General features: G+C 39.0%; 1 protein-coding gene across 1 annotated transcript in view; it reads right to left on the reverse strand.

Annotated features, from left to right (window-relative positions):
• The window catches only part of NTRK1 (neurotrophic receptor tyrosine kinase 1), a 133,392-nt gene that overhangs the window by 71,829 nt on the left and 49,513 nt on the right, over positions 1–12,050 (reverse strand). The window contains exons 2-3 of the mRNA XM_073639451.1: positions 5,676–5,750; positions 4,633–4,704 (exon numbers count right to left, since the gene is read on the reverse strand). Of these exons, the coding sequence (XP_073495552.1) occupies positions 4,633–4,704; positions 5,676–5,750 (147 nt within the window). The remainder of the gene's footprint in view (positions 1–4,632; positions 4,705–5,675; positions 5,751–12,050) is intronic.

Below are 12,050 nucleotides of genomic sequence, written 5' to 3' on the forward strand. Positions count from 1 at the left end.
CACATTTTTTTGTGAATATCTATATTTAATATTAGGATTGTTCCCCAAAAAAATAGAATACAAAAAAAATGTAATTGTTTTGTATTATATTTTTTGGGTGGCAATCCTAATATCGGTGCACTTTTTTTCTGGCTTTTTTTTTGTTAAAATGTTCAATAAAAAAATTAAAAACAAAAGTCACAAAACAATTTGACCTTTGATAAAATGAACTGTTCTATTTCTTCTTTTCGGGATGGGAGGCCCCGCTGATTGATGAGAACAAAATATTGAGACTCCCCTCCTATGAGGAATTCGATACCTACAATAACATTTGGCTTGGCAGAAGATCTACTTCACAGAAGCCCTTTGTTTGATGGTGAGGTTGAGGAAGCTGAAGTCCATAACTTAGTGCGGTGTCCAGCAGAGACCTGACAGATCGGACATGGTGTTTATGTTCTCGTAATAATATTTTATGATCCAATTTTCCCAGTTATAGGATTTATTACATAATGGATATATGGCCTATCTTCCAAGAAAACAAAAGGACGTTGACTTTGCAGTTGCCCGATATTTCTGTCCCTGACATCCTGTCATGTGAGGTTCCATACACATCAGATGGTTGGTCAGTACTGTCAAAATTGGTTGGTTGAGACAACTTTCAACTAATGTGTATGGGAGCCTTTACTCCAAATCCAAAAGGTTGACTCCTTTTCTCTTCAGCCTCACAACACATACCTGGTCCCTTCAACGCCGGTAGTGAGTCCTTGTCTCGTCTATTACTCATTATGGTACTCTATCTCTAGTTCTACTTGTTAAACTACTAATCACTTGGGGTTCGTCAGGGATAAATGCTACATAAAGAAAGGTGCTAATATGTCTTCATGCGGGTCAAATGCTATAGCTAATATAACTAAGGATGTGAGGCTTTGGGTGACAAACATCAACCAAGCATTTCCTCTACAGTAGCTATTGTGAGGGAAAGGTGAGAAAAAAGGATGAAAGACCATCCATGTAACAGAACCTTCTCCTAAGGATTGCCTCCTGACACGATTGAGATACATCCCTCTATTTTCATATGCCTTTGTAGGACACATGGACTGGGGTTGTCTCCATGAGATAGCACCCTCAACAGTATCTAAAGAGGGAAAAAAACACTTAGGGGCAGTTGATTACATTGGCCAAAACTAACGTTTTTGGGAAAGGAAGGCACTACATATAGAACTGAGGTCCTACATATAAAAGGGAGGTCCTACATATAAAAGGGAGGTTCTACATGTAAAAGGGAGGTGTACATTTAAAATGGAGGTGCTATTAAGGAAGGTGATTTTACATATAAGTGAAATTAATTTCCATTACAGAAAAATATTCTTTATATCAGAGGTGGTCTTCCCAAAGAGTTGGTCTTACAGAGTGGTTTTAAATTATCGAAAGTGGACATCCCCTTTAAGGAAGTTTGTCAGATGATCTTAGAAAAAATGACATTATGGAATGGATTGACCAAATAAGAAGATATAATTTGCTATGTGTTGTATAAGTATTAAGAGAAGACTTTGATATCTTCAGGACATGATGTGCACTTCAAAACAGAGCTGCCTTGACCCCAGGTTCTCTGTTTTAGTGGCTTGCAGCCAAAACCATCAAAAACGGGAACTGAAGACCCAAACATAGCAAGACGATGAGCACACGAAGAAGGCAAAAAACACAAATAAAAAAAAAAACAAGAACTAAACATAAATCCTAATCAGCCACAGATGATGGACCTTTGTAGAACGTCTGGAACCTTCACCACCTGCTTTTTATCGAGACAGAACTTTCGGAGAGTTGATGTTAGTTTTGTTTGTGACTGTTTATACTTTTGTCATTTGCAATTGACATGATGGGTCATAAAAGAATAGGGTGGTAAGGATTTCCAGAGAGTGTTTTATATGATGTCTTTCCCCCGGCTCTTCATTTACCTTGTCTCCATCAGTGATGAGTTGTACATCATTGTTCCAACCATAGAGATCCCATCACGTCCTCAAAAAAAATCTTCCTTTTCTTATGTTCTTTGTATTGAACATCAGGGAACCCAGATGTTTGAGGTTTACATTGATCTTCAAGGACGTTTCAGTCAAAAATAATGTTGTGATAGAGTATGGATTTTATATTTGTCCTTGGAGGAACTCATTGATGGCCCAAGGAGATTATTGACGAGTAGGGGAAGGAAGTCACGACAGCTCTTAGCTCTTGTTAAAATCAAACTTGAACATTCTAACTACCTTAGTACTACCTACAAAAATATTGCCCCCTTTAGACAAGAATTAAAACTTCCATAGTCTTGGGAACTTTCTAGTTTTTTTGCCCTAGTGTCTCAGTGGCATGAGGCTCATCTCTGCCCAAAGTCCCAAAATTGGTGGGAAGGGTTATTTGGATACTAGACCAAAAAGGGCCTGGAAAGGGCAAAAATGTATGCAAACCCTGTTCAAAAGTAGGCAGTTCTGTTTGTTTTGGGGTCATACCTGGGCAAGGTTAAGGGCAGGACTTAAAATTCACTACATAATCAACACATAATGCGTGCTCATGCCAGGTCTTTCAGAATAAGAGATACTTTTTGTAGCCCCTCTCCACACTGGTAATTTGATGAGGGTCCTTAACAGGAGACCCTCATCCATTAATACTTATCTATTAATGGCAGGTTGGTTGACATAGATTCCAATGATCAGCTATGATCTATTGAAGAACCTGTCAACAAGTGTTCAACTTTCCTGCAGCACCCGCAGAGGAGAAATGAAGTATTACACCATTAATATTGAAATCAATGAGCTGTCAATGTACTACATTGACATGCCAGGTCTTACAGAGTCAGATTTACTCTTAATAGCCCCTCTATATACTGGTAATTTGATGAGGCTATTTAACAGGAGACCCTCATGCTTTAATTCTCATCTATTAATGGCTGGTTGGCTAACGTAGATCCCAGTGATCATCTATGATCTATAGTGGAACCTGCAAGCAGATCATAAATTCTCCTGCAGCACCCCCAGAGGAGAAATGAAGAATTACAACATTAGTAGTGGAGTCATTGGGCTATCCATGTAATGCACTGACATGCCAGGTTTTCCAGAGTGAGATTTCCACTTTGCATCCCCTCTCCACACTGGTAAGTAGCTTAGGGTTCTGAACAGGAGACCCCCATTCATTAAATAATCATTATTAATAGCTGCTTGGTGACATAGACCCCAGTGATCAGCTATAAGCTGTAGAGCAATCAGGCAGCAAATGATCAATTTCCCTGCAGCGCCCCCAGAGGAGAAATTAAATATACCACCATTAATACACCATGATTATTGGAATAAATGGGCTGCCCATGTAATGCATGCCAGTTCTTCCAGACTGAGAGATATTGTATGCAGACCCTCACCACTCTTGTAATTAATTACATGAGGGTCCTGAACAGGAGACTCTAATTTATTAACTCTTTAATTTGGTATATGAAAATGTAATATCTAATGCCTTTAAGAAATTAATTCATGCTATGTCCCCATGTAAACCACATAATGATAAAAAAAATAGTTCCATCTATACCAGGAAGGATCGGCTTTATTCCAGGGGCCAGGTGGCTAAATATGGTGCCAAGGGATGCAAAAGTGCATACCTATGAAAAACATATTCCCATCAAACTTTAAAAAAAAAAAAGAAAGGGCTTTTTAGTTTTATTTAATTACTTATTCAAATCACCTCATCGGTGAGAACTCCATTAGTGGCGTAGTCTGTGCCAGCAACGCTCTCCTGCAATTAGGAGCGCTCCAGGAGAACACTTAATAACTTTGCAGAACAACAAAACAAGTGCTTAATAAGCCATAATATTAATGACGAGGCAAAAATCTGCCAAACGAAGTGCAAACCCTCCGAGAGCTCTCCAGGAGATCATCAGTGGTAGGAAATCATACGGAAAACTGGGCGTGTGGGAGTCTTAAAATTATTTTACCTCCATAGATTCCATCCATAAGTACCAGATCTACAGGGAAGAGGTCTCCTTCTCCGACTAAATCAAGAACTTGCCTATTCCTGGTAAAACTCCACTTCCATAGCCTGGTACAGAACTGCCGTACCTCCAAAAGACAATTCCTGGATCATTGGGTTAAGGGGTTGTCTTCTATGGAAAGTTTCATTTTTTTATGGGTTTCCTATAAATTAACTTGGCCACAAGTTGGAACCCAGATACAAGTATTTAATTCCCCTCCAACACCGCACATGAGATATTAAGTATCACACCGTTCAGGAATATGTATGGATTTTCCAAGTCCTTCAGACCTAGAGATCTCCCAAAAAGTGACTAAGTTGGGTCAACGCCATAAGAAGTATTAGCCTTGTATCAGTGACCTTTTTATGAAGGCCAGTGATTGGCTGCAGTGTGTGTCGTCACTGGAGCGCAGGGAATGTAACAGGTAAGTAGTGTCTTTTATGATATTTTCCAGATCTTCTAACTACTCACGTCAAAAGAACATCATGCATATCTGCCAACTGTCCCAAGTTTTTAGATACGATCCTGAAATTCAAAATCCCAAATTTAGGGTGTCTCAGCCTGTTTCAGGCATGGATTGTGTAGACCCCCAACAAAAATTTATTTTTCCTATCAATTTTACACACACACAATACACAATATCTACTTACATGTGAGTCATTCGAGGGTTCATGTGAAAAGCATCTTCGGAAATAAACTTCAACCCGGTGTTAGAAATGGTCCTGTGTGGAGAAAAGATATTGGAGTAGTCTTAAAGGAAATGTACATTTTTATTTTTTTTTATAAACACTACCACACTTGTCCATAGGCTGTGGATGATATTACATCTCAACTAGTGCCAAATTTGGTGGCTCTCTCGAATTTGGCCAGGAGAATGTGCCTTATTATTCTCCAAGTTCTATCCAGACCACAGAGAATACCAAGCGTTGGTAGTAAAAAAAAAAAGCTAAAAAAACATACAAACCTTGCCCCAGCCCTCACTTGTTCAGCCAATAAGCTCTCTCTACTCCAGTCCGGTCTTCAGGTGTCCTCTCCGTCCGGTCTTCAGGTGTCCTCTCCTTCACCACTGACTAAGCCTCACAACGTTATGACGTTGCCCCACAATGTCGTGGTGACATGTGCCGCCTTGATATTTGGAGGCTTAGTCAAGTGAGGAGTGGGACATGGCAGACCGGATCAGGATGAATGCCTGAAGACCGTACCAGTGTGGAGTGGGGCTACGTGTTTTTTTAACCCCTTTCACCTAAAATTTGGAATCTCCTGAATCAACAAATTTAAATTTTAGAATTTGTTTAGAATCGATTTGCTAATTTTTCAACCCCATTTACTGACTGGTGTCAGTAGGAGGCAGTAGACAAAATAAGGAAGCAGGATGTGGAACAATTACTCCCATACCTTAACAGAGGCTTAATGAAAAAGTGAAGGAATGTAGACTTTGCCGACAATGAAATATGGACCTTCGAGGCTGTCTGACATCCTTTGCAAGGAAACCAGGGATGTTGGAGTGAACTTTATCTTCATTCTGGCCCTAATTATGCTCGTTTTATTCCACCCCGGGCTCAAGGTCGTGTCCCTTCTTCTCACACTTCCCGAATCATTTGTCTTACTTTCCCCTTATGGCACCAAGAGACATTATGACAAGGAGAATTAATGTCTTTTCCACCAGGAGACAAGTGTAGAGTCGAGTACTCACAGATTTTTCAGCTCTCTGAAGTTCTTCATGTCCATCCGAGTTAGGTTCAACAAGTCCTTCTGGTTCTCGATCACACTGTTGGATAGGACACAAATGTCAATCAAGATGTAAGGTTCCCTGAGGGAGAAGACAACGTTCTCAGGACTTCAATGGCTACGCTACAATGTCACTACTAGACTGGGTCATTATATTCGAATGCTTCACTGGGCAAAACTCTTTGCCTCTCGTTGACCTCTTCAATCTCATGGACAGTAATTGTGACGTGGTCGTTAGAGGCGGTCATTGTTAGAAAGACGCCCTCCCAAAATATTTGGTATTTGAGCTTTGATAAATTTCAGATATATCAGACCAATAAAACCTGTCGCCACATACATATGGGTTTAGTTCAAACAGTTTGAAAAATTACAGACATTTTTATTTGTAGAATTTTTAGAGGTCATTATGTATTTATATCTATAGTTCAAACATATTGTAAAATATTTTACAAGTTTAACCTATCAGTATGTTTTTGAAAGGTCATAATCTTTATAAAAACAAAACAAAAAACTGGTAATCTTGCAATATTCACACTCGCTATTGAGGTTTTTTTTTGGACTTTTTAGAGTTTTCAGCAGGTTCTTTATCAGCAGAGGCAAGATTACAATGACTGATCGCATCTCTATGCACAGCTGAGAACACAGGGTCCACCGATCACAATGGGTGATGTTACAGCTCCTCTTTATCCCTCTCCCTTCAATGAGACCCTTTCACACACTCATTAGATGCTTCAATACAAGTCAGTCTATTGCTGCTAATGTTCTTGTGAATTTCCTGAGAGAACAGCAAGAATGAATGTAGAATAGCTCCCGGTGGCCAGTGTGAAAAAATTGCAAGATTTTCTTTTTTTTTTTTTTTTTTTTTAATACCAATCAAGATATGAAAAATAAAAAAATGCCTAATATATATATATATATATATATATATATATATATATATATTTTTTTTTTTTGCATAAAAACCTGATTTAAATATTTCATAAATATTTCCTGTCGGTTTTACTATAATAGCAAAAACTTGTTTTCCCTATAAAAAAAAAAAAACTATTCTGCATTGTGCTATTCCTTTCTTATTCTTTGATAAGTTGACTTGGCATTAGCATTCCCCTCGTCAAAAAGTGTGTCCCTACACACTCGAATATGATCGGTTTTGATCACACACCAAATTAACGATGGATTGGTAAAACCCTGGTGTCAACATATTTCCAGGAGGGATAACATAGGGATTACATAGTACAGAAGATATGCAAATTGCCTTTTCAGAGAGAAAGAGGACTTGAACTCTATAGCGCCACCTATTGGAAGCAGAAATCCTACAAGTCACAATCGACCCTTTAACGAGTCGTGCAATATGACTTAGGCTAAAAAAAAAAATCAGAATCTCAAATTTGCAGACACGTTGTTTCGGGCTATAGTGGCTATAGTATACAGAGCCTTTTTAGACAATGCTGATATAGGGGCTCTGTGAGTGGAAGCCTGGCAGCACTTAGTTAATAGGGCTTCTGTCTACCAGATTCCAAGGTTTTCCCTGGCCTTCACCCTATAATCCCTGAACCGAAATCTGGACTTAGAAAGGAGCCCCTGGGTTGGGGCCATGGTGTAGCTGCTGGCTGGTTTGGCAAATTAGCAGAAAAAAGGATTATCAAGAGGGGTCGTTACCGGGAGATCAAGGTCGAGGACAGAATTGGAATACAAATAGGTACTCATAATACAAACAGAGGTTAAAAACAGGAATCAATACTAGCAGCATAGGAGCAGAGAACAAGGATATGGACCAGGTTAAGCAGAACTTATAACTGGCACTAGCGGTAGGGAGCTGGGGATTTATATAGTGAGAGCCCCGCCCAATGCTCACAGAAAAGAGTTAATGAGGACAATGTTCAGGATTAGCCACCAAGTTCCCTGGCTGAACAGCACCACAAGTCACAGAAATCAAATAGAACAGTTGCACTGTTGCTCCTCGTTGCGAACAACACAGACGCGGCACCACCTGGTAATATAAACAGGAAGAGGTGGAGTGACAAAAACTCAACAGGCTTGATTCTCTGACCATTTTTCTACTAACCCTGTGCCAAATTCTTTTTATTTGTCCCTTCAATTTCCCACCACTTACAGGACTCCATTATCCTAGACCCTTCATTCCTAGACCACCTGAGCCTCCGACTCGGCTCACTTGGCTGTAAATGACTCAAAACTAAATACATGACTCAAAAAAAATGTTTCAAACCCAAAAGGTTGAGTAATTCAAAAAGAAAAATAGTCCATGGGGCAATAAGTGACAAGTAAAAAAAAAATCATACTCCTGAAATTGTACAATACAACTCATATCCTGTGAGAAAGATGTAAAATATATGAAAACTGGCCCAGAGTCTTATCCTCATACATCAGTCCTGTAAATCCTGCACTTTGATGTACAATGATTATTTTTTAATTTATTAAGACATAGCACATTGCCTTAACGCAGGGCCACCCACTCACACAACTCCCCAGTAGTCAGGAACTCCAGTGAAGGCCACCTGAACTTCGTTTCTCCCCTTCGAGAGTTCACAGCTGCAAGATCATTGGCCAGTCATTGGCTCAAACCAAAACTCCTTTGAAGGTTCCCGAGAGGGTTATTGTGCAATGACATTAATAAATAACCAGATTAGGAAGAAAATAATTCTGCTCAGGCCCAGGCGGTGGGAGTCACATCTGGAGAAACCTCAGGTGTTGAGACTAAAGCTCTACAGTCATGAGGGACAATCTGCTGTTTAATTAACTCTTCCCATCCAATTTTTGTATAAACATCTGCAAAAAAAAAAATAAAACCAAAAATTGATTTTCTTTTTTTTTTTTTTGTGTAAATATAATTCCAATATTTTTTCAATTTTGTCTTTTTTGAAGTTTAGAGTAAGGAAGACAGGGATAGAAGATGTAGGAGCTTGTTTTTGGTTCTTCTCCTTGACCACTTTTTTTAGGTTGCCACTTTATTTTTCTAAAATGTAAAAAGTAACAAAACTCTTTTTTTGTTATTGATCAGAAGTTTTAAAGTTCTGAATCTTTGTAATATACTTAATTACTTCATTTTGCTTCCTTACATCTTGAAGATCATGTTGAAAGTGCTGGTTTATCTGCCTAGTTTATGCTGTTTTAGTAGCTGATTTGAACTACAAATCTAAAGCTCAAAAAGTGACCTTCTCTGTTCCCCCTCCCCAATGTTCAGACAGTTAGAGTCTCTGTTAATAGTGTCTGAACATTAGGGAGGAGAAGAGAGAAGATCACCGAGTACGGATCTTTGCTAGACCTGAAGTTCAAATCAGCTGCTAAGATATCAAGAACTAGGCAGCTAAACCAGCACCTCCAACAAGATTCAAATTGTTACAAAGACTGATCAATAATGAAATAAAAAAAAATGTTAGCCATATTATTAAAGAAGATTTAAGATGGTAGGAACAGGTCTACCACGCTCTGGACGTTGAATGGGTTGTCTCAGAGCTCTCCCGTATAAAGGCCCCCATACTCGATCATTTGACCACTCTCCCGACTCTTCCATACACAAGAGCTTTCAGGTCGGCCGATCATACCTGAGTTTTATAGCTACGGCTGATCTTCAGGGAGAATAATAGGATAGCTGTTGGAAACCCAACATGCCTGATCATTTTCTCTCTCGACGTCATCTGTTGGAGGAGAGTCAGGAAGCCCCCAAATACATTAGACCGTTTCTGATCCTGCCGATGTTGGTGGGTTCTGATGATTTACGTCTAATGTGTATGGGGGCCTTAATACTACATTTCTCCAGCAGCCGCCCTTGTTTTCTTAATGGGACAACCCCTTAAAAATGTCTCAAACAGAATTTTGGGAATATTTATTCCTAGTAGAATCAGATATGAGGTTTTTATTGTTTCCTAATTATGGGATGAAGCCCCTTTTGGTCAAAGCATCGACAATGAAATGAATGTGACGGAAACATTTTTCTGCAGCTCTGAAGCACAAAGGACTTAATCTAATTTCACCAGTAAATTAGTCAGTTCAGAAATTTGAGATCCTGGGATTATAAGGATCAGGGACCAGATTAAGTAAGAGCAGAGGATTTATGTTCTTCTGGTTACAAGAGTACAAAGTGGGACATGAACATCTACTACTACTGGTACATCGTATATACAGGCGGGACTGTAACTAACATCACTCTATCCTATTGTGTGATAAAATATTCTATACATTTGGAATTTATATCATTTATTTAAAAAATATATGTTCAATATAAAAAAACACAAAAATATCTAATATATATATAAATAACAAGAATATATAATATATTTATATTATAAAAAAATATAATATTTAATTAGATTAAATGCAGCTGATCTCTGACTTCCTCTTCACGTTCAATTTTCTTAACTGTTCACAGTAATTTTGACCAGGGGTGCCCAAACTTTTACATGTCACTGTATATATATATATATTTATAGATAGGTAAATATACAGCATAAGATAAAAGTATAAAATCTATATAAAATATATCATTTATATATAAAAATATAGAGAAAATAAAAAATGTATAATGTAGATAAAATAACAAAATATATCATTTATATATATAGTATAAAATATTTAATATTACATAGAATAAATATATATGTATATTATTGCCATTGGATGTAAGAGGATAATTATTACTAAGAATTACTAAATCTGGGAATAAGCATTGATGTTACACCGAGTGCTCGTTGTACCACTATTCCCAGCATGCCCTGCCTTGACCTCACTGTTTGTGTATATGGAAAGACTGAGAAAGTAGACAGATGACATCGCTCCTAGACAGGTATTAGATTTCTGTGTCTCCCCCTTCCTTCTCTCCATCCCACCGATAACACCCGCTAGTAAAGAGCGTGCTCCTAATGAAGTGGGTGTCCTCTTACACCATGAGGTCATCGCCCTTCATCTACAGAGTGGGCTCAGCCTATTATCACCTTCCATCCATGGCCTCTAGTGTTGGATCAGATGAAGATGGAGAGTGTATGACACACATGTAATCAGCACAAACACTGAATTATTCCTTCATCTGTCAAAACAGCCAGGGCCGATTGCCAAGAAGGTGGGACCCCTGTGGATTTATTACCTGGGGCTTTCCATGTTTAGGAGATACCAAAACTTTTACCCATTGGGATTGTTTTATGTGATTTCCATGGAAATTAGAATTTGTACATGGATGCGAAGTACAAAACAGCTTCAAAATCCCCATTGTAGGGACTAGGGTCACATAGTCACAAGTGGAGAATAGATGAAGCATTTATAAGGCCACCTAAGGTGGCATCTCTGACTGACGAGGAACTAACAATGCTGTGACACAGAGCATCTGTAGCTTGGGCACTAATGAGGGCACATCATTTGATTTGGCCCTTATGGGACCATTTAAGGCTGGGGCACTTATTGTAGCATCTCTTGCTGGCCAATTATGGGGGCACATCAATTGATCAAGCATCAATGAGGCCACCTTAAGGAGGCACCTTTGATTTAGGAGTAACTTACAATGCTATGACACAGGTTGGACACTTATGGGGCACATATTCCAGGGCAAATTAAGGCTGGAACATTCAGAGGAACATCTGTGGCTGGCCAGTTATGGGAGAACATCAAATAATGTGGCAATTCCAGGGCCACCTACTATAAGGTTGGGGCACTTATTGGACTATCTGTGGCCAGGCAATCCATGGGGCGCACATCAATCGATGAGAGCAGCAAAGGTTAGGTTCTCTGAAGGCATCTGTGACTTGGGAGCTCTTGAGGGCAGATCTGTGACTTGGGAACCTGTAGTGGCACATCTATTAAGGAGACATTTTTGGAGCCACTCAAGGCATGGACACTTCTGCATGGGCCCATCTGTGATTTGACACTTATGAGGGTAAATACTTTGATAGTTACAGGGTAACCTGCATTTAGGGCACTTATAGCGGCTCGTCTTGGGTTGAAGAACTTACAGGAACACCTTTGGATGTAACCCCTATGGCACCAGCTGTCTTGGTCAATTGTGATTCATGATGCACCTATAGAGGAACTAAAGTCCGTGAATTTTTGGCTTGTTCTTAGGAAACACTTTGCTTACGTTTGAGACATTTGGAAAAATATGCTAGACTTTCTTGATACATTGTCCACATAAGTATATAGACATCAGCAAATAAACAAGTCCATGTCCTCATCTTAAAGTTGACTTGCAGCATACGATCATGTTATTATAAGTGATGGCCGATCAAATATTCATACATTAAACTCATGACGCTTGTTTGCAGTGTCCTTGGCATCGCCTATATAGTATTTGCTGTTGAACTGTTTCCAGGTCTCGGGAGGGTTTATTAAGTACGAT

The sequence above is a fragment of the Phyllobates terribilis genome, unplaced genomic scaffold, assembly GCF_046119375.1.
Source record: "Phyllobates terribilis strain yellow unplaced genomic scaffold, ASM4611937v1 Scaffold_7__3_contigs__length_470593459, whole genome shotgun sequence".
NCBI lineage: Eukaryota > Metazoa > Chordata > Amphibia > Anura > Dendrobatidae > Phyllobates > Phyllobates terribilis.